The sequence below is a fragment of the Strongyloides ratti genome (assembly GCF_001040885.1).
Source record: "Strongyloides ratti genome assembly S_ratti_ED321, chromosome : 2".
Classification (NCBI taxonomy): domain Eukaryota; kingdom Metazoa; phylum Nematoda; class Chromadorea; order Rhabditida; family Strongyloididae; genus Strongyloides; species Strongyloides ratti.
Window position 1 is genome coordinate 8,510,054 of NC_037308.1, and position 22,861 is coordinate 8,532,914.

The following is a 22,861-nucleotide window of genomic DNA, read 5'->3' on the forward strand; positions in this document are numbered from 1 at the left end:
CAGAATCTGTAATAATATTAATATTTATTTGGACTCTTATTGCTATTATGGAAATAATAATTATACTAAAAATTTAAAGCGAGATTGGTACTTTTATTATATATACGGTCAACTTGTCATAATTATAATTACCCTTTTTTATTCACTTTTTCTTTTTGGAGTATCAATTTATCATGCTATAAGAAAAAAATGGATTTATCCTTTGAAAGAAATTGATTTTTTAATTTGTGGTATTGCTATTTCACTTCTTTCAGCAGGAATTATAACATATTTCACAACACTTAATGAAACTATTTATTATACAATACTTTTTGGTAATTATAATATAATTTTTTATATACAGGAATGGACTATTATAACAAGTTTATACTATTTAACATCAATTGGTTATCTAATAGATATAGCTTTTATTTGTGATACTCGATATAAAAATGATGATTAAAAGTTTGATACTTATTATTTTTTATCCCTTTCACATGTTAAAAATGATAAGGGTCTCTGGGAACTTTCTTTCTATTACCAATGTTGTGAACTTCTGTTTGGAATCACCTTCACAAATCATTATTTCATTTTGCTGTAGATTTCGCTGAAATACCGTTGTTGTCTCAACTTCCATTTACAGTAATTTCTTCCTCTTAGCAAAGATGGTTTTATAAATTTCATTCATTGATGATATACAATCATTTTTATTAACTTTTGTTTTTGAGATTTTTTTTTGAACATAATCTTGAAAAAATATCAAAAGATTTAGATTGATCACGTTTTTTCTTAAGTTTTTTCTTGCCATTATTAGAATCAAATATTTAATTAAACTAAAAGATGAATTTGTGTGAAATTTTATTTTTATATACCATTTTATTTATTAATATAATATGTTTTTTCTTATCTTTTATTCTTTTTTAATATAATCAAAGATAGATTAGCTTAATACTTTTATAATTTATTAAGTTATTTTTTTTTAAACATAAAAAATTTACTTATTTATTGTAGAAGAAACAACTATTAATTAATCTTTTATTATATCGTTTGCTTAAAAACATTTAAAAAGTAAATAAAAAATGAACAATAACAATAGTTGTTTTTTATAGCATTTATCAAAAAACATTTATATCAAAATATGTAAATTTTAACAGAAAATTTGAGTATCACTTTTACTATGAAATTAAAATATAAAATTTGAAACATTATTATTTAAAAAAAATTATTAAATTATAAAAAATATCAAATATTTTCATTTGTCATTATAAATTCTTCTTCACTTACTGTCAAAAATTGGTCCTTGAAATTAGTGATTTGATATAGAAATAAGATTTTCATTCTTTGAATAACAACAGTTTAAAAAAAAATTTATTATTGATAACTGTTATAAAGTTTTTAATTGGATTACAAACAGTTTGAATTTAAAAATAATTATAAAGAAAAGACATATTTATTCAAAAGTTTTGTTTACTAAATTAAAATTTAATTTAACAGATATTTTTCCAATATTACATTCATTGAAACATAATTTAAATTGATTACTAAAAAAAAAATTTTGACAATTTTTATGTATTAATATTTTATTTAATAAATATATTGATTATACCCTGTATGCTAACTTTCACTGATAATCGGGTATTGAAAAAAAATTCCCTTTTTTTTAAATATTTTTATTTTATTTTCAAACTAACAATTTATTATTTTAAATATAAAAAAAAATTATTTCCAATTCTCTTTGACTGTCCAAAAATGGGGTAGATAAAAACAATAAAAAACAAAAATTCTTTATCTGATCAAAAAAATAAATAAAGGAAATTACAAAATTAAGTATTTACAAACTCAATAAAATAATTCACAATGTTTTGGAAGGATCTACTTTGAATTTGGTACCTTTTTGTTTAGATTTCATTGGTGTTTTGTTAATTTTCATGCTATACTTACTTTTGTTACTTAAATTTCTTTGATTAGATGTAAATTTTCTGTCATTTGGTCCTCTCATTGGTGGTCCATTCATTGGCCCATTAAACATCATTGAATGATTGTTAGGAAATTGATCACCAGGAAAAGAAGGATTGTTGAATGAATCAGGTCCACCCATAAAGTTTCTAAATTGTGATCCTTGGTGATCCATACCACTTGGTGGACCAAAAGATGCATTTAAATTACAAGGTGGTGGACCTTGGTTATTTCTATATTGATTATCCCCAAAACCTTGAGGTGGTCCAAAATTTTGTCCACCATGAAAATAACCTTCATTAAAATTATCTGGTGGCCTAATCATCTGGTTTTGCATAGTATTAAATCCAGAATTATTGTTGAATGGAGGCTCATTGTAATGTTGCCTATTTGTGAAATTTCCAACTTGTTCAAATGATTCATTTGATATTTGTGGTCCAACGGGACCAATGTCATTTGGATGTCTATTAAAACGTTCTCTCCTTGAAGCTTCATACTTTTCCAATTGTTCTTGACGTAATCTAATATCTATAAGGAAAAAAAAGTTATTTATAAGAATATAAGAATTATTTAAAAAATATGAGAAAGTATCATTTAGATATAATCTCAAAAATAATAAGTCCAAAAAAAACCTTGCCTTCTCTAATTCGATTTGCTTCATATTCCTGAATTTGGAAATCAATCTCATTTTCAAATTTCTCACGTTCAGCCTTTAGTTCGGCTTCAAAAGCAACTCGACGTTTCTTCTCAATCTCATAAAGTTCTTTCCATTTACGTCCTATATTTTCTTCAAAAGAATTAGACTTAGCTACTAATGGTCCCATTAGTTTACCGCTAAACAAAACAAAATGATATTAGTAATGGAAACATCAATGAAAGACTAGGAGAATACAGTCCATTAGTCCATTTCTCTTAGTCAATCAAAAAAAAAGTCGAATAAAAAACATACTCAAGAAGGTTGCGCTTTTTAGAAGCCAATCTTTCTGGCCAACCGCCATCCTCATTGTCAGTTGCCAGTTCAGCCTTAATAGGTTTAAAATTTTTAGTAAAACTAAAGACATAGTCATTAATAGCAGCTACAGCATCCGTAGCACTATTTCTCTTTTCAAACATTACTACACCTTCACCAGTTGCCTCATTTTTATCATTGCAAAAATGTTCAGCATGTTGTACCTCTCCGAAAACAGAAAATAATTGATACAACATTTGATTGGAAACAGTAGGATCTAACTCAGACAATTTAATTTGTGCAGCATGTTGTGCAAAACGAACACGTATAGAAAAACCTTTATGAATGGTACCGTCAAGTATTGTTCTTGCTATTGTAGCAAGTCCATTATTTTCCTATATTAAATCAAGATATAAAAAATGAAGAATATATAAAAAACAAACCATCCGAAGAAAGGCAAAAGATTTACCAGACAAATATATTTCACGAGCTTCTCCAACTTTAGAAAATATATCTTTTAATTCTTGTTCAGTCATACTTGGAGGAAGATTGCCAACAAAAAGACGAGAAGAACGTGAATATTGTGTTACAGGATTTGGCCTATCTGATAAATTATCTAATTGGCGGCCATCAAATTTACGCCACAAATCCCCATATGGAGATCCTATTTTAGAATATTTAGAATTTTTAACATATGAATTCATTCCATCATTTTGGCGTTTATTGCCACTTTTACTAAATAAATAAAATAATTTATTTTCCTTACAATAGATTTTTATGGCTATTTTTTTTATTGTTATAATACAAAAATACTATATATATATCTACAATCTCAATTTTTATTTATACTATTATTATAAATTAAAATTTAATCAAATACACTTATAAAAATAAATGTTAATACAGTACTTAAGAAAAATAATAACATAAGAAAATAAAAAATTATATATTATAATTTATAATTAACATTTAATTACATATATAATGTACATTTATAAATAAAACATACCTTAGACTTCGATTTTTATTCCCCAGTTTCTGAGGTAATTTATTAAAAGAGGAATCCAATTCTTTTTTAGTTGAAGGATTATTCATCATAAATAACAGGTTAGTCGATTATTATTAGATAGTTGACAACTTGTGATAAATTCTGAGTAAAAATGCTAAACAATGTTCCAAAACGGCATGATAATTCAGTGGTCCCACACGGAATATCCAATAAGTAAAAAATTATCAGTATACTTAAGCAAAATATATCATTTTATTTTGTATTTTCAAGAAAATATTACAAAAATGTATAATATACTATTAAATATTTATTATCTAACATAAAAAGTAATAAAAAATTTTTAAGATACATTTTTTCTTGTAAATGTTTAATAAAATAAGATTAGATTAAGTTAAAGTTTTTTTTTAACAAATAATTTTTTAGAAATTTTAATTGAAAAAGTAAATTAACTTAATTTTTTTCCAAAGAGTACTTATTAGCTGGCAGATGAAAGTAAAATGTAAATGAGTAATAAGGCAAATATCTAAATAGTATGGTATATTTTTTTAGTTTATTTATATTTATATGGTTGTCAGATGAATATTAATGACACAAAAATAATATGATATATCATACTTAAAGAAAATGATTATATTGAAACCAAAAATTGCTGATTTGATTAATGAATTAAATCTACTTTTCATCTCAATCAGATAACGGTGAAACGCTATCAATTTTTGAGGCGCGAATATACCATTGAAAGTTAATCAAAAATAATATCTAATATAATTTGTCAAGCAACTGAAAATGGGTACAAACTTAGATTGGGTTTAATAAAAAAAATATGTACATACTACAAAATTGAATGATGATGTTTTTGAAGAATATAAAAATAAAGACAAAAGTAAATAAAAAAAGATGTTCAGGAATAAAAAATAAATTCTATACAAATTTTAATAAATTATTCAAATATTACAAATGTTTAGAAACAGAAACTGGTAGTTGAACAGATGGAAAAATCAAAGTAATCTTTAAAAGAGAAAATTACAAATATAACAATGGTAATTGCGTAAAGAAAAAAGTAATTTTTGTACTACCAAAAACATTATGTATAAAAAATTAAACTTATAATAATTAATAGATTTATTTTTATCGTTTAACAATATGGTTAAAAAACTATATTTTTAGTTTTCCTACTTTTTTTTCAATGTCATCTTCAGGTTTCTCTTCATCATCTGACTCATCAGGAATGTCATCGTCTTGGAACAAATCTTCATCTACATCAATTGCTTCATTTTTAGTTTCCACTTTTTCAGAATTATTTATATCCAGACCTTCGTCCAATACATCACCAGACTGGAGAACTAAGAATGTTCTGTCATCGATATCATATGCCTCAACATTGTCTTCTTCTTCATCTTTTTCTTTAGTATAATCAACATCAACTCCTTCATCATCATCAGCATCTTGATTTGTTGATGCAGAAGCAAACATAAACATTTCTTTTCCAGTAACCATACTATATTTTCCCATTTTGGCATCTTTCTGTTTCTGTTTCAACTCTTCTTGCTCTTTTATTTTTTTCTCCAAAAGACGTGCTTTCTTCCATTCAACAAAAGTTTTTAATGTAACTTTTGTACAACTCAAAGTATTTAGATTTGCTCTTTCTTTTTCAATCAATTCTTCAAGACTTATTTCCTCCTTCTTATTTAATTCCTCTAATCTTTTTCTATCTTTCTTAAGAATATATCCTTCAGGTAAGGCATGACGATAAATACAAGTATCACCATTTTGGCATTCCCAGAACCATCCATATTTATTGTTTTCAACAGCATCTAAGAAATATTTACAAATTATATCAGTTTGATTTTGACGTTTTCTATCCTTTTCACCATGTTTTTTCTCAGCAACTTCCTTCAATTTAGTGTCATCCCAATTTTCATTTGTCTCATTTTCATCTTTTTTCAAATCTCTCGAATCAAAGTAAATATTTTTCTTCACTGCTTTGTTTTGTATATTCAAATCGTGGGACCATTTACATTTACTTCCTTTAGTACACATACCTTGTTTAAAAAATGCACAAAGAATAGATTTTGGATCAACATCTTTTCCAGTTTTTGGTGTATCAAGTACTGGCTTGATAAGTTTTGTAATATCCTTAAGATCATCATCAATACCCTTCTTTTTTGAAGCTTTCTCAGCAGCTAGCTTTTCTTTTGAAATGGAACCATGCTTTACCTGGTGTTCAACTTGTTGAATATATCTTTAAAATTAAAATAATATTTTAATGGAATACAAATGTCTCACCTTTGCATTTTATTTCCTTTTTTATTTTTAAGGCCAAAGGTTTTGTCTTCCAGTACCTTTTCTTTTCGCTTTTGTTCAGTTTTTTTTGAGGCACCTGAACCTCCAGAAGCTTTTTTTGGTGGCATTTTTAATAACTAAAATTTGAATACTTTAAATTATAAAAAGTCAATAAAAATCATACAAATATAAAAAACGAAAAAATAGTTAAAACATAAAAATTAACTTTTTTAATTATTTGGACAACATAAATCTGAAAACACAACCATGATTATCCACTTTAGACAGAAAATCGTCGTAAAATCAGTAGAACAATACAAATTCCCAACCTAATGGAACAATTTTTATCGGAAAGCACATTGTATGAATTAAAAAAGAATTAACAAATAAATTAATTTAAAATTCTTTCGCCAAAACTATTTTAGAGAATAAATAATAAAGTAAAAAAATATTATTTTTTGGTTCAATTGTATTTACTATAAATGAAATCTTTTCTAATATTCATATTTATAAAAATAAGTTAAATTTATTGTTATGAAATTTAACAATATAGCAAAAGAAATAAATTTCGCAATGTTACGATTGTACAATACTAATTTAAAAAACATTTTTTTCTTTCTGAAACACCATATATCAATTTATAAAATAACAACTATTCAAACTAGAATCATGAAAAACATAGAAAATTTTTTTATATTTATTTGATTTAAACGAAATCATATTATGACTATTAAAACACAACTTTACAGTTTTAAAAATATAAAAAACAAAACTAAAAGTTATTGATTATTTTAAATGAATTCTACAGATATTTTTTTTGTTAAATAACAAATAATAAATACATATGTATAAAAAAGTTGATTTAAAACTATCGAATTACTGACAACTAATATCACTATTTAACGCATTAATGAGATAAAAATAATCCAGAAAAATATTAAAATTTTCATACTTAAAAGTAAAATAATCGAATAATCATAAATATACTAAGTTTTAAATATGAAATTATAATAAATTTTAAATATCAGTAACTAAGTCTTAAGTTATAAAACACAGCAACTTTGAAGTAAAAATATTTTTCAAGGTAATATCTTTCCACTGAGCATCGATATCTTTGTCATAGAAAATTACATTCTTTCACAATTTTATGAATACTGTTTAATTTATTCATTAAAACTTGCCTGTTTGTGAGATACTTAAAATAATATTTTTAAAAAATGCCACCAAAATTTGATCCTACAGAAATTAAGATTGTCTATCTTCGTTGTGTTGGAGGAGAAGTTGGAGCTACATCAGCTTTAGCTCCAAAAGTTGGTCCTCTTGGTTTGGTAAGTTTTAAAATATTAAAAAGAATGAAAATATAACATTTTTTTTAAGTCTCCTAAAAAAATTGGTGATGATATTGCTAAAGCTACCCAAGATTGGAAAGGTCTTAAAGTAACATGCAAGTTAACTATTCAAAATCGTGTTGCTAAGATTGATGTTGTCCCATCGGCAGCCTCACTTATTATTAAGGAACTTAAAGAACCACAACGTGATCGTAAGAAAGTTAAGAATAGTAAGTTTAGTTTAAATATTTTAAAACAATTATACATTTGAATTGTTTGTTGTATAATTTTTTAAATAATGTAAAAAAAATGTGAATAAGTTTAAACCAAGGGTAGTGAATCAAGAATTCTCATCCCCCAGTTTTAATCTTTATCACTAAAGTATAAACTGGCAACCGGTTTCAACTTGATATTATTTTTTAGTTAAACATAGTGGTAACTTAACTTTTGACACAATCCTCAAGATTGCTCGTGTCATGAGACCACGTTCAATGGCTAGACAGCTCGAAGGAACTGTCAAAGAAATTCTTGGAACCGCTCAATCTGTTGGTTGTACCATTGATGGTCAACATCCACATGATATTTGTGATGCCATTAATAATGGAGAAATCAAAGTACCCGAAGAATAGATTTTTATGTTGTTTATTATCATGGTAATAAAATTGTTTATTAAATTTTTTCATAATTTTACTACATTTTTATAAGTGGAAAACTTTTTGTTTAATAATTTGTGTTTTCTTTTTTGCAATGTTAAAAGTATTCTATTTATATAAATGTAAATCATTTTTGAAAATTTATATTTATACAGTATATTTAATGTTAAAAGAGTATTTTAAGTTTTCTTTTTATAAAAAAAATCCAATATAATTGAACAATTATATTATAGTTTTAGAATATGATAAGTTATCTTTTCAGTTATTCTTTATAAATTAATATATAAATTAAATTTTAATGAATTCTAAAAATAAAAAGTTTTTCTATTACAATTTATACAAAAAAAATAAGCAATTATTATATGTACATACGACTAAAGATATAAGAAGCAATTTAACTACACTTTTACTATTTTAATAAATTTTCTTACTTTTTGAAGACTAAAATATTTTTCCAAAAGAAAATTATTTTTCGCACCAAGAAGACATAATATCATCGACATAGTTATAAAAAATAATATAAACAACTTTAGATTACTTTACAAACACGTAATATATTAATTATGTATCATCATTCTGTTTCTGTGGGAGAAATTAATGAAGGAAATAATAGAGATTCGTACAATGGAAATGAGGTATGTTTAAATAGACTATTTTTATATCTGTAATAATATATATTAAATCAGATATACAATGATAGTATATAATAAATAAATTAATAATATAAATTTTTAGTTACAGGATGCTTCAAAAATGGAATGGGCATTGAGAGTTCAATGTTTTATAGGTTGTTTTTTTCTTTCAATTGTTGCTTCATTTTGTTCTAGTTTTCTGTTAATTCAAGGAAAACTTACTGGTTATACAGTATTAGTTTCTATTGGATCAGTTATTTCTATTATTGGGTCTCTTTTTTTATCTGGCCCAGTAAAACAACTTAGAAATATGTTTCAAGAGAAAAGAATTATTGCAACCTGTGTATATATCTCCAGCATAATAATGTCGTTTATTGCAGCACTTGCTTTGAAATCTGTATTATTGGCTATCATTTGTATAATTATACAATATTTGGCTATGACATGGTATTCATTATCATATATTCCTTATGCTCATAATTTCATAAAAAAATTATTTTCGAGTTGTTGTTAATTTTCTATCTTTTCCTTTTGTAATTCATTGTCATAATTTACATGTCACTTTTTACTACTAATATTATTTATTATTGTGCATAAATAAACGAATATTTACAATTTTTATAAATACTAATGATAAAATTTTTTGCAAATCTTCGTTTAAAAAAAATACTTCTTAAAAATTGTATACATAATTCTTTTTATTATAGAATTTAAGATCTATATAAATAAATTATTTTTTGTTGTGATGAATTCTGAGAGTTTTTAAATATTACTAAGAAATTACTTTTTAGGTATTATTTTATTTGAAGTTATCAACATGATGATTCAAAAAAATAACATAAATGTATTATGAATTAAAATACTATATTGTTTGCCTTATTTGTTTGAAAAATACTAAGTGATTTATTTTTATTAATATTGTTACAGAAAACAACGATTGTCAAATTTATTTTAGAAATATTACATTATAAATATTTTTTTAAACTTTGAAAGCTATTAAGAAACAGTTAAAATATACATTTATGAAAAAAGTATCTAAATGTCGAAGCTATATTTTTGAATAAAATAAAATATATTTCTATTGTTTATTTTAAATACAATGTCATAAAGTATTTTTTTTTCTTATTTGTAATATAAAATTAAAGTTTCATGTGAAAATATATATAACAATTGATCTACCATAAAGCAAAACAGGGTAAAAATAAAAAGCTAACCACATAAAATTAAAACTTTAACACAAAAACAATATGGAAAAGTTGCTCTTAACACAAGTAAACAATAAAAGAATTTGCAGTAAAAGTAACCTAAATATACCACAATAATTACCAATATATTTATTCATCAAATACTTAAAAGTTTCAAAGAATTATTGTTTTGAGATTTCACAAAATTATTCAATAAAACTCAAAGTTAATATTAGAAAAATAAAACAAGCCTATTTATTTTGTTTTCTTTACTTCATCTATAAATTCTGGAACTGCTTTAAAAACATCAGCAACAAGTCCATAATCTGCTATTTGGAAAATGGGAGCTTCTTTGTCAGTGTTAATAGCAACAATTACTTTTGAGTCTTTCATACCTGCAACATGTTGGATGGCTCCACTGATACCACAACAAATGTAAAGATTTGGATTTACTATTTTTCCTGTTTGTCCAACCTGAAGATCATTTGGACAAAAACCAGCATCAACAGCAGCTCGAGATGCACCAACTCCGGCATTAAGGGCATCAGCAAATTTATAAACAAGTTCAAAGTTTTCCTTTGATTTAAAACCACGACCACCAGAGACAACTATTTTTGCTGATGTCAATTCAGGGCGATCAGATTTAACTATTTCTTTTGAAACAAAAGTTGTACCATGATCTTTAATTTCAGCTTTAGGAGCATCTTCAACAACTCCTGACCCACCTGTATTTGGTGCAGCTTCAAAAGCAGCTCCACGTACAGTAATCAATTTGACTGATGCTTTACTTTTAACTTTAGCCATGGCATTACCGGCATACATTGGTCTAGTAAATGTATCACCAGAATGAACTTCGGTAATTTCTGAAATCGGAGATATGTCTAAAATACCACCTACTCTTGGAATGACTCCTCTTGAAAAAGATGAAGCACCAGCAAGAATGGATGAATAATTATTTTGTTTATGAGCTGCAACAATAACATCTGCGACTGGTTCCGGTAATAAATTTTTTAATTTAGGATCATCAGCAACTAAAACTTTCTTAACTCCATTAATTTTAGAAACTTCTTCAGCAACTTTTTTTACATCTGACCCAGCAACCAAAACAGAAATATCTGAACCAAGTTTATTTGCAGCAGTAATAGCATTAAGTGTGATTTTTGAAAGACAATTATCACTATGCTCTGCCAAAACCAATGTAGAGTTAAAACGGCATCCCGATTTCAAAACAGGCTTCAAAAGATTACGTGGAAAGATCATACTATAATAATACAATTAACATTAAAAATTAAGTATTTCTATACTAGTGATAGTAAATATTCCTTAAAAAAATTGTAGAAAAACATTAAAATAAATAATTTTAAAAGGGGACTAAGAGATTATAAAAGATATAAACAAATAACTTATTGAATAACTTTACAATGATGGATATAATTGTAAATGATTAAATAGAAAACAACTATGATTGTATTGAAAAACAATGTTATCTTAGACCTTATCCTACGACGAAATTGATAGGCAATTTTTTTTGGTAATGAGAGACAACTAATGATAATTGATGACTATCATGCATGTATGTAAATATTCAGTCAATTAAAACTGATCATTCAATTATAGATTTCTTTTATACATATTAATAAATTTATTTTTTACAGTAGTAATCAATTTGAACTTGAATAGGTTAAAAAATCAATCGAAAAGAAATGTTGTATTTCCCTTTTTGAGCCATAGTAAAAACTTCAAAGTTTAATATACTTAATTAAAAGTTTTGAATATATATTTGAAGTCCAAACAACAAATATTCTAACTTCACTTTCAATCATAAAGATATTAATTTATGGCTTAATTTTAGAGTCACTGATGATCTAAAATTTTTTTTTAAAAATTTGAATATTATACATGTGTAAAATTTTTTTTAAAGTTACAAAAATGATTTAATAAAATTTTTTATCAATAAAAGTTAAAAAACAGCTCTCAACTTTCTCATTCTAGTGTCACGTTTGAATTAGAAATTTTTTTTGAAAAATTGAATATTAAATATATGTATAAATTTTTTTTAAAAATACAATAATGATTTAATATAATAAATAAATAAAAAGTAAATAATTTTTTAATAAAAATTTTATTAAAAATTCTACTATCAACTTTTTTAATTTTATTTTAAAATTTGTTTCAAAATTTTTAAATGATAATCTTGGTTGTTTATGTAAAATTATTGTTTTTATTTAAATTTGAATATAATAAAAAATTTCTTTAAATTCACTACGTCAGTGACACTAAAAGAGATCTTCTTTTTTTATTAAAAAATATTTCTTACGTAGTATTTTTAAAAATTTAAAAATGTTTCATGAATATTAATTATTAATTTATATTATTCATACCAAAACTGAATTGGACAAAGAATTTAATATTTATATATATATATATATATATTTAATTTTTAATATTACAAAACAAGCCCACAGCTAATAAAAGATTATATATTATTTAATTAATAAAATTTGTAGTTTAGGTGATTTTTTATCTAATTCTTTACGTAGATCTCAAGTGAAAATGAACTTAGATCTTAAAAAAAGAGATTTTGAAAAGCATTGTAAAAAGTTCTTCATACTGGTGTAAACTGTATATTGGTTAATCATTACAAATTAGACAATAGTAAATTTTTAACAATAACGTGAAATTTTCAAAGTTTATCATACATACTATTTCTTTAATCATCTTGATACAAAATTCTAACAATTAGAAAAATCAAAATTACCATAATCTGTATTACAGAAATATTACTAATTAAATCATAATATTCTAATTTTAGTAAATTTGAATATTAATTATATTATAAATATAACCTTTTTTTTTAAAAAAATCAGTCTAGCTTTTCTACTGCTGGACAATTCAAAGTCATTTTGGATTACAATGCACAGGAGAACAAAGCACTGGTGGACAAATCAATGGAGGAACAGCACTGGAGGACAAGGCAGTGGAGAACAAGGCAGTGGAGGACAAGGCAGTGGAGAACAAGGCAGTGGAGGACAGGGCAGTGGAGGACAGGGCAGTGGAGGACAGGGCAGTGGAGGACAGGGCAGTGAAGGACGGGGCAGTGGAGGACAGGGCAGTGAAGGACGGGGCAGTGGAGGACAGGGCAGTGAAGGACAAGGCAGTGAAGGATCTGTACAGAAAGATCAGCAAAAAAATGTAAGTATAGAATTATTATTATAGAAAACTTATTTCAGAAAGACAAATCACAGGAGGGCAAAGCAGTGGAGGATCAACACAGGATATCAAGTAAGTTTTACAAAAATCTTCTTTAGTTTTAATATTATAATAAATGACTTAATCGTTAGAAACCTTTGACTCTATGACCTTTAGAATCTTTAACTATGAGAGTTTTTTCAATTCCAGAAGTACTACATGAATAAAAGTCTTCTTATTAGTTGTCTAATTTTTTTAAAAATATTTTTAACTTGAGGCGCCTATTTTACATTGAGGAAAAAAAACACATTCTGATACCATCCAATTATACCACACTATTTCTTTTTGTGTAGCTGTGACTTTTTAATATCCAAGTATTTCAGCATTTAAGACATTAGTAGGTATTAAAGCCATAAAACTATAACTTTGACACTAGTTTCTTCTTTTACTGAATCTGTTTATAGTATTTCGCTCAAAACGGTTATAAAATTTCACTATTTAAATTAACTTTTTTTTTAAGAAGTAACTTTAAGTTTCCTTAACCTCATCATGTACACCTCCTGTAATGGCTTCTTTCCTGTGTGCTAACCTATAATGTTACATAACTTTATATTTGGATGTTGCATTTCTTAATACACAATAACATTAATCAAAATTTGTACATATTGTATAATTTTTGTAAATAAATGCAAAACTGTAGATAACTGTATTATAAAATTTTCAATACTTTTAAATTCACTGTAGAAATAGGATAAAAAATAACGAAAACAGATTAGTTAAGATATACTTTTTTATAAGAAGATTTTTTTGGATCACTAAGTAAATAGTATCTGTAGAAACATATTTTATTATGGGAATGATATTTAGAAGTGATCAAACATTAAATGTATGGTTTATAAATTTTTTTAAAAGGTAAGCATATTCTAAAGAATCTTTTCATTACCGTTAAACATTTTAGATGAAGTTGATTAGCTTTATCTTTACTTTCGTATGATATATTTTTGGTGGAGTATTAGAAGTTTGGTGACAATAAAATTTAAAAAAAATTTTTTGTTTTTGTATTTGTATTATAATTTGTTTCGCAATAAAAATTTCAGCAAACAAATTCCTGTGTTTAACTTTTATTTCATTTTCGTATAGGTTTTATTTTCAAATAATTTTCTGATCTTTACTTATTATTGTTATATGGATAAATGATTGGGTACAATTAAATTACTAAATGTTGTCTTTCAAGAAAAGTTACAAATTAAGAATATTTTTAGACGCAAACAATATTTAAAAAATTTTCCATATCAAATTTTATTTATTTCTAAAGTTTCCATTTCGAATTATGAGTACATATTTAGAATTTTTTTATCATATTTCACGTTTAAGATTTCTTACAAAAAAAAACTAAACTTAATAGATTTCTCGTAAAAAAAACTAATGTAAAATAACTTTATATATTTCAAAAATATTGTTCTTATCATGTAAGTTGTTCATTTCAAAAAATATTTCTTGCTTTTTCGTTTCTTTTTATTTATCATTAATTTTTGATTATTTTAAAACAAGCGCTTGCTTCGCACATGCTTGATCACAGGGCTTGACATAGTGAGCTTTATTTTTTTTTATTTATATCAATGAAATAAATTAAACTTTTGTAAAAAAATTCAAAAACCATTTAAATGCTTTTAAACAAATTTTTTAAAAGGATATATAAATCAATGTTGCCATTTAAGTTTATTATTTTTTTTCCAAATAGAGGTAAAAATTTTATTTATTTAAAAAGAATGCACCTTTTTTGATTTAACTTGTGTTTTCATTCACGATTTTGAAATGATGAAGTAAAGTGAATTAAAAAATATAACAATTTTAAAGAAAAGAATTTTTTAAAAATGATTATACAAATTATTTTTTTTTAAAATTATTTTTAATACACAGAAAATATTTTAAAATAAATAAATTTGTTTTGATATATATATATATATATATATATATATATATATATATATATTTTAAAGATAATAAAATGTGCGATTTTTTACATTGCATTGCGAATTTTATTTTTTTACATTTTGCTAATTAGTAAGAAATTTAAATATTTTTTTTTGTTCAATTTTACATGTACAGATTGATCTAAGAAGATCAAAAAATGAACGTTTTTTCTCTCTGTGTATATTTAAAGTTTGATAAGTCTCATAAAAATAAACTAAATTTGATAAAACTCTCACAAAAATATGATCTAGAATGAGTTATTTAATTTTAAAAATAATTTTTGTCAAAAAACATTCCTTACTTTTTTTCCTAACTTTGATTACTTATAATTTTCAATGTTTTAATTAAAACACATCGATGACTATATTTAAAATTACTTTTTAGCTTAATTTTAGAGTCACTGACATTTTGGAAATTATTTTTGAATATTTGGATAATATAAAAATGTATATTTTTTTTTCAAAATTACTATAAAGGTTTGATAAAAAAATTTTATTCTAAAACAAGAAATAAATAAAGATAAGTGAGTAATTAAAAATTTTTTTTTTAATAAAAATAAAAAAAACAACTTTTTTTGGAAATTGCATATGCAGCTATAGTCATTCGATAGGCCTTGAAACGGGATGAGTTTTGCATATAATCAACAATATTCAAAAATTGAAACTTCAGGAGTTATAAGGATTCAAAGTTGAAGGGTGAAATTGTGGAATATTTTTTTTAAATCTCGATTTTTATGATAATATAGTAAATTTAAAAAATAAATACTTTTTTTAGATCAATTTTTTACAAGAAATTCATTAAGCCTATTTATATTTTCATAAGACTTCTAAAAATGAAGTTACGATAAGAAATATGTATAAAAAAAAGTTTTAAGAATCTAGTAAAAACTCAAGTTTATGACGTCACAGAATCATGAAACTATATGCGCTGTGCTTCTTTCGTAATTTAAGGTATACCCTACGTTGAAAACTTTTTTAAATTTTCAACCGTTCTTGAAATAATGTGTCTGGTACTTTTTCGCGCGTAATCTATTGTCATCATTTTTTTATATCTCGAAAGTGGTTTAAGGTATAAAAATATTTTGAAGGTAGACCTCATTTGAAAACTCATTTGAAGTCAATTGCAAAAATCTGATTTCATTTATCTTGACTTTGAAGCGAGATATGATCAAGGGCGGAAATTTTTCTAAAATATTCATTGCTCCCGACTTTTCAGTATCTCAGAAACTACTTGTCCTATGAATATGGGACTAATTTCCTTCGATTTCTTTTCAAAAATTGGTCTAGATTAAAAATTTTTGTTAAACTTTTTTAAAACTATTTTTTTACTGCTTATTAACTATCAAATTTTCAAATCACTATATATTTATTCAAATTTTTAAAAAATTTTCAAATACTTTTTTATTTTATTTTTTATTAATTCAGTACGTCATTGATTCTAAAAGAGATCCAAACTTTTTTTTTCAAATGGTGATAATGATCTTTTATTAATTAGTTAATATAAATTTGTAAAAATATAAAATTTGAATATTATATTTAATTTACATTTAAGTATTTTTGAGAAGTTGGCTAAAGTTTAATAAAAAAATGGCATATAAATGATGGAATTTTTTTTGTAAAAAGTATTATATATAATATTTAGAAAATCCTGGAAAAATAAATATTTATTTTTTTATATCTGATAATATTATTGTCCTTTGGTTTATTAAAATATTTGTAAAATTATCATATAAAACATAATTTTTCAAAAAAGTTTTTAACTACAAATTGTTATATAATTCTTTTTTAAATGACATGTTTTAAAAAAAACTATTTTTTTTTTCAAATTTAAAAATGTCATAAATTAGTTTTGAAGTCACGATCAAATTACTTTATATTTTATCTTCTTTTATACATTGCCTGCCAAAGTTGACACTTTTTGATATACATTTTAGCTAAATTATATTTTAAGGTGATAGCTTCATATTCCTATCATTCTTGGTAAAGTCTTTGTATTGTCATTTGACCTTCCTTCTATTTCTTTTATTTGAATACAAAAATACAATAAAACATATTAATTAAAGTGTCAAATAGAAATATTATATGTCACGGTATCTAATAAATAGCTTATTAATAAATAACATACTTTTTGAATACTAAATTTTTAGATGAATCAAAGGAGATACTGTCTATTAAGTTGATACAATTACTTTGTTAATGTTACATTTATTAAAATACACCATTTTAATTTTATTAACTATATTTACTTTCCTTAAATCTTAATTATTGTAATTTGCATTATTTCTCTAAAAATACATTAGTTAATATAAAAATTTAACAATACTATATAAAAAAAAAACCTTTTAATCTCAGGAAATATCCAATTTCAAAAAGGTCTGTTTAAAAATATATTTTTATTTATAATATTATATATTTTAAATATTTATAATATTTTACTTTTTTAAAATATGGAAAAAGTTTTTTTTATTATTTTCTTTTTAATATTATCTAATGTAAATACAACTTTTCTTCAATATGAAGAAGACAGTCAAACTTTATTATCTAAAAAGAATATTGATATTTCAAAACTTCATAATATATTAAACAATCCTATAAAAGTAAATAAAACTAAGAATGGATTTGTGGAAAATCAACAATCACATAATAATTCATTAAATTTAATTATTTTTAATAAAACTGGTCATGATAATGGACTTGAAGATAAAGTTAATGTTATTAATATTAGAAAATCACCAATAAATGAACAAAAAATTATTGATAAAGATGATGTTTTAAAAGTATCAAATGATGATGTAATGGATCCATATTATTTTGGATATGGTTCACCATATAATGTTTTTAAATATGGATATAAACTTGATAATGAATATTATTATAATAATAATCCTATGCAATATTTTACTCCTTATTATAATAATTATGGTGGAAGATTTAATAATTTAAATAATCCAATGAATGGGAATTTTCCTGGTACAAATAATTATTTTAATCAACAATATGGTAATAATATACCTCCAAGAATGAGATATGGACAATATCTACCTTTTAATTATAATGAAGGATTTGAAAATAATTCTCCATATAATAATTTTGATATGATAGACAATTATAAATCTATACCAAATGTTAGAATTTCACCTTATGATGAAAATATATTACCATATGAAAATCAAGAACCATTTATATCTAGAAATAATGAAAGAGAAGACATAAAACCAAAAAAAACTCAAACATTTAGAAGTTTACTAGCATCTAGGGGAAACCTTGATTTAGATTTAAATTATGATGAAGATTATGATAATGAAAAAAATACAGAATCATCTTCTACAATCAATGCACCAATAACATCTTTACTTCATGGAGTACCAATGAAAACAAAAAAACCAAAACCAGAGAAAGGTGTAATGATGTCAAATGGTGGATATTCATATGCTGCATATATAGAAAGGCAAGCTAATATGTATCCTATTATGATGTATACATTAATAAAATGTGTTCCATGTCAAAGAGCTAAACATTTACTTGCTGTACAGTACTCTGATGTACGTTCTCATTTTCTAGAACTAGCTGGTGATGAAGATTGGCAAAGGCAACTTCAGGTAGATTTACAACATATAACAGAAGCCTTAACTTTTCCATATATATTTCTTTGTGGTAATTATATTGGTGGAGCATCAGATTTATTTCAACTTCATCAACAAGGGCAATTACGAAGAATAGTAAATGCCTGTAATCCAAAATAATAATTTTATTTTAAAAAAAATATATAGTTTATTGTATCCATATTTAATCAAATGTAATCATATTTTAACAACTTTATAAATAATTAAGATAAATTAATGTTTGCATAAAGTTTATTTTTTCAATTTTTAATAATAAATTTTTTTATAAAAAATTACTTTAAAATTTTGTATAAGTACATTAAAATATAAATTAGATAAAAACTTAATATTATATTTTTAATAAAAAAAAAGTGATAAAAGCATAGAAAAACTTAAATAAAATATTTTTTAACTAATATATTAAAAATTACTATATAAAAATATAATAAAAGTATAGACAATTTGTAATTAAAACGATAACATCATTTGACAAAACTTTCCTTGTCATAATAAAGACAACAAATAAATTTTTTAATATTTATTATTTACTTATGGATTTCCACACATAAATAAAATCAGTGAAACCAGTTTTGAAAAAGTCGAATTTAATACAAACAAAAAAAAATATATTGCTCCTGCAAATTCTTAATCACTCTCACTATCATCTGTTTCAGTATAATCATCTTCTGTATCACTACCACCATGTTCACCTTCCTCTTCTTCAACACCATAATCAATTTTTGGAGTAGTAACAACATTTGGTTCTTTTACTTGAATTTTTATATCAGTACTAAAATCAAAATCAACATAAGAATCTGATCTTATAACAATAGAATATTCATAATTTCCTTTTGGACCTGCCATAAATTTAATTTCTTTTTTCTCTTCATCACGTAAAGTTTTAACAATATCAATTGGTGCAACAAGAATACGCGTTTTTTTACTATACATATAAATATACCACCATTCATATTTATCATCAGGGAATCGAGGACAATGTACAGGAATTGTCTCAAAATCATCTGCATCAAAAATTGGTTTATTTTTTTTAACTCTTTTCCAATATTCTTCATCATCACTTTCACCATCACTTTCTGATTCAGATACATTTTCATTTGTCTCTTCATCACTTCCACTTGTTTCGTCATTTTGTTTGGTTTCAGTAGTTTCATCTTCCTTGGGAACTTTATTAACCTTCTTTGGTCCCTTCTTCTTTTTTCCAACCTTTTTTTTATTTTTTTCCCATGGTTTTTTGGTAGGTACAGGTTGTTTTTCTTCAGTTTCTACTTTATCATTTTGTTCAGACATCATTTTATCATATTCAATTTCTTGTAATCTTTTGTCATTATCTAAAAGAGGATGACGTTTTATGTTAACACGAATGGTAACCAAAGAACCAGTAGTAATTATATGTGCATCATCTTCATCCTCAACCTCAACATGAGCCTCAATTTCTAATTTTGGCATTTGACATAAAACTCTTATAACATTTTCATATTCTTGATCAGATAAACTTGATAAAGATTGCCTTCTTTTTTTTTCTGACATCTCAGCAAGATCATGTACATTAAATGCTTTATTTTTACGTAAACTATTAATTTGAAGATCTTCAATATATGGTAATTGAAGGAGAGGATTATTTTTTGGCCAAAGAGCTTGACAAAGATATGATGTTAATTTAGTTCCATGTTCAAAAGTATCCAATGATGGTCCTCTTTCTGGTCCATAATAAAAATAAATTTGTGTAGCACATTTGACAAATTCATTTGCAAGCATTGGTCCTTTACTCAAAATTAATGCAAGATCAGATTTTAAGTCATCAGACCACAATTCTAATCTACTTAAATGAGCATGAATAAGTGATCTAGCTTTGACACTATAAGGATGACATAATGGAACTTCTTTATTCATTTCATTAAGATTTTTTAATTCTTTCATTAATTTTGGTATATCAACTTGATCAGATTCTCTTACCTCTACTTCAGGATTTTCTTCTTTATTAAATTCTCCAGAACCACCTAATATCATAACAACCCTTAAAAATTCCATTCTTGGTGTCTTAGCAATATAATGATAAAATATTTTAGTCGTTTCTACAAGAACTTTATGAGATGAGTATTTCTGAGCATTTTTCCACCAATAAGAAACAAAAAGTGGTAAAATAATCATAAAACCCAGAATGTAAAGAGCCAAAAATATGTAACCATATTGATCTGATACAACCCAACTTGGTAAAGCAATACCATAAACTGCAGCTTTTGGACCATCTGGATTTCCATATTTTTCCCAATTAGCTCTTGCCTCGTCATCAGTTAATGCTTGGTATGCTTTGGCAATCTTATCAAAAGCTTCAGCATCACCACCTCTATCTGGATGGTGAGTTTTTGTCAATTCACGATATTTTTTCCTAATTGCACTAGCTTCAGCTCCAGCATCTAAACCTAAAATTGCATATGGATCATACTCTTCATGAACAACTTCAAGATTTGATGTTTTTTGAATTAAAACAGCTAACAAAACCCAAAGAATGATTAAAAATATAACTCTATATAAATTTCCCTTTCCTTCTTTTGGTTTAGAGGCCTCTTTCTTTTTCATTTTTTCTATACAACCATCACATTCACACTCATTTTCTCTATGAACAATAACTAAAAAAATTACTGATAAAAAAATACTTTCTCTTTATTTACTAACCATTTTTTTTACTTGATTTTGGCCATAAAAAATATGTGATTGGAATAAGGATAAGTGCATAAAATGCTAATAATGCATATAAGAATGTATTTCCAACTTCATCATACTCAACTTTAGCACGACCCATTACAAGTCAGTATCTATAAAATAACATAAAAGTTAAATAATAAACAACAAAAATTTCACTTGACATTAATAATATCATTTTTGTCTTCCAAATCATCATTGTAAATTTTATAAAGAAGTAAATAAAATTGTTATGTATTATTTAATGAATTGATAATATAATTTTTATTTTAATAATAGATAAAAAATAAATTTTAAAATACTTAATTGGAAAAAAAAATATATATATATATCAATTGTAAAAGTATTTTTAAAAATATATAATAGTAATTAGTATAAAATTTCTTTTAATTTTTATAAACAAAAAATAATATTAAATGTTAGTAATGAAACTTCTTTTAAAATTAATTATATAAAATAAAAAATATATTAATTTAATAAAAAAAAAATGAATATTAATATAATTATTATATATCTATTAAAAAAAATGTAACAGAAAAAAAAAAACTTAATCTGGCCAACCACAAAACTAGAAATTTTTATATTAATTGTATAGTAGACAACAAACTATGAACACCTCATACTACCAGCACCAAAGACTCCACATGGAAGGGTTCACCTCTCCACATCTTTGGTATAAAATCTGTTTAGGATTGATGTTTCCTAAACTGTATAACATCAAGAAACGATTGTTAAGCATATTTATTTCAATAGGTCAAGGTGATGTATAAAATATTATTTTACAATCAGTTACATTATTTTTACTCAAATATTGATTATATGAGTAATAAATTTATAATAAAATTATTTATATTTTGATATAAAAATATATGGTATATATGTGATTTTTGTTTTTAGTAGAAGATATTTCAAGATAATCTGTTAATTGTCCTTTTTTAATTTATCTTATATATTTACTTTAAAATTTTCTAACCAAAAGACTATTTTTTTGTAATAATTAATTAAATTTTCTATTAACATTTTAATATACTATTTACAAGTATTCTTTCTTTTCAACATCAATTAAAAATTTTAAAAACATTAAGTTATTTCTAAAGTTTATTCAAGAAAGATTATATGCACTTCATTACATTATTATTATTTTTTGTTTTAAATATTTTTAATGATAAATATAAGTATATTAATTTTTCTAGTTATATATTTAATTTTCCATTTAAAATTGTTGAATTAAAAATGATAAAATAAGTAATAATATGTGGTTATTTAGAAAAAAAAATTTTTTTTTTTCTTACTTTATTGACTAAATATTTTACTTTATCTATTGCGATATTGGATAAAAGTTTAATATGTCTATGTATTTTTTTTTTTGTCTATGAATAACTGACCTTCTGGAAGGAATGCAA

The 22,861-nt window shown here is 24.0% G+C and overlaps 8 protein-coding genes across 8 annotated transcripts; 4 read left to right on the forward strand and 4 right to left on the reverse strand.

Annotated features, from left to right (window-relative positions):
• Nucleotides 1-1,446: 1,446 nt before the first annotated feature.
• Nucleotides 1,447-3,982, reverse strand: SRAE_2000271500 (RNA recognition motif domain and Nucleotide-binding, alpha-beta plait domain-containing protein; the record flags this gene model as incomplete). Its single annotated transcript, XM_024653817.1, has 7 exons — nt 1,447-1,449; nt 1,492-1,520; nt 1,921-2,463; nt 2,573-2,769; nt 2,885-3,279; nt 3,328-3,619; nt 3,894-3,982. The coding sequence occupies 7 exons, from the start codon at nt 3,980-3,982 to the stop codon at nt 1,447-1,449; spliced, it is 1,548 nt and encodes a 515-aa protein (XP_024507256.1).
• Nucleotides 3,983-5,048: 1,066 nt separating this feature from the next.
• SRAE_2000271600 (Zinc finger, CCCH-type domain-containing protein) lies at nt 5,049-6,304 on the reverse strand (the record flags this gene model as incomplete). The annotated part of the gene is made up of 2 exons (XM_024653819.1): nt 5,049-6,135; nt 6,180-6,304. 2 exons carry the CDS (start codon nt 6,302-6,304, stop codon nt 5,049-5,051), a joined length of 1,212 nt encoding a protein of 403 aa, XP_024507257.1.
• A 1,089-nt stretch (nt 6,305-7,393) lies between these two features.
• SRAE_2000271700 (60S ribosomal protein L12) lies at nt 7,394-8,133 on the forward strand (the record flags this gene model as incomplete). The annotated part of the gene is made up of 3 exons (XM_024653820.1): nt 7,394-7,504; nt 7,554-7,734; nt 7,928-8,133. The coding sequence occupies 3 exons, from the start codon at nt 7,394-7,396 to the stop codon at nt 8,131-8,133; spliced, it is 498 nt and encodes a 165-aa protein (XP_024507258.1).
• A 587-nt stretch (nt 8,134-8,720) lies between these two features.
• SRAE_2000271800 (Vesicle transport protein, Got1/SFT2-like family-containing protein) lies at nt 8,721-9,303 on the forward strand (the record flags this gene model as incomplete). Its single annotated transcript, XM_024653821.1, has 2 exons — nt 8,721-8,792; nt 8,893-9,303. 2 exons carry the CDS (start codon nt 8,721-8,723, stop codon nt 9,301-9,303), a joined length of 483 nt encoding a protein of 160 aa, XP_024507259.1.
• A 925-nt stretch (nt 9,304-10,228) lies between these two features.
• SRAE_2000271900 (Electron transfer flavoprotein subunit alpha, mitochondrial) lies at nt 10,229-11,233 on the reverse strand (the record flags this gene model as incomplete). Its single annotated transcript, XM_024653822.1, has 1 exon — nt 10,229-11,233. One exon carries the CDS (start codon nt 11,231-11,233, stop codon nt 10,229-10,231), a length of 1,005 nt encoding a protein of 334 aa, XP_024507260.1.
• A 1,653-nt stretch (nt 11,234-12,886) lies between these two features.
• Nucleotides 12,887-15,525, forward strand: SRAE_2000272000 (Hypothetical protein; the record flags this gene model as incomplete). The annotated part of the gene is made up of 3 exons (XM_024653823.1): nt 12,887-13,165; nt 13,204-13,255; nt 15,521-15,525. The coding sequence occupies 3 exons, from the start codon at nt 12,887-12,889 to the stop codon at nt 15,523-15,525; spliced, it is 336 nt and encodes a 111-aa protein (XP_024507261.1).
• A 2,057-nt stretch (nt 15,526-17,582) lies between these two features.
• On the forward strand, nt 17,583-18,878 carry SRAE_2000272100 (Glutaredoxin domain and Thioredoxin-like fold domain-containing protein; the record flags this gene model as incomplete). Its single annotated transcript, XM_024653824.1, has 1 exon — nt 17,583-18,878. The coding sequence occupies one exon, from the start codon at nt 17,583-17,585 to the stop codon at nt 18,876-18,878; it is 1,296 nt and encodes a 431-aa protein (XP_024507262.1).
• A 504-nt stretch (nt 18,879-19,382) lies between these two features.
• SRAE_2000272200 (Translocation protein SEC63 homolog) lies at nt 19,383-21,558 on the reverse strand (the record flags this gene model as incomplete). The annotated part of the gene is made up of 2 exons (XM_024653825.1): nt 19,383-21,385; nt 21,432-21,558. 2 exons carry the CDS (start codon nt 21,556-21,558, stop codon nt 19,383-19,385), a joined length of 2,130 nt encoding a protein of 709 aa, XP_024507263.1.
• Between the last annotated feature and the right edge of the window lie 1,303 nt (nt 21,559-22,861).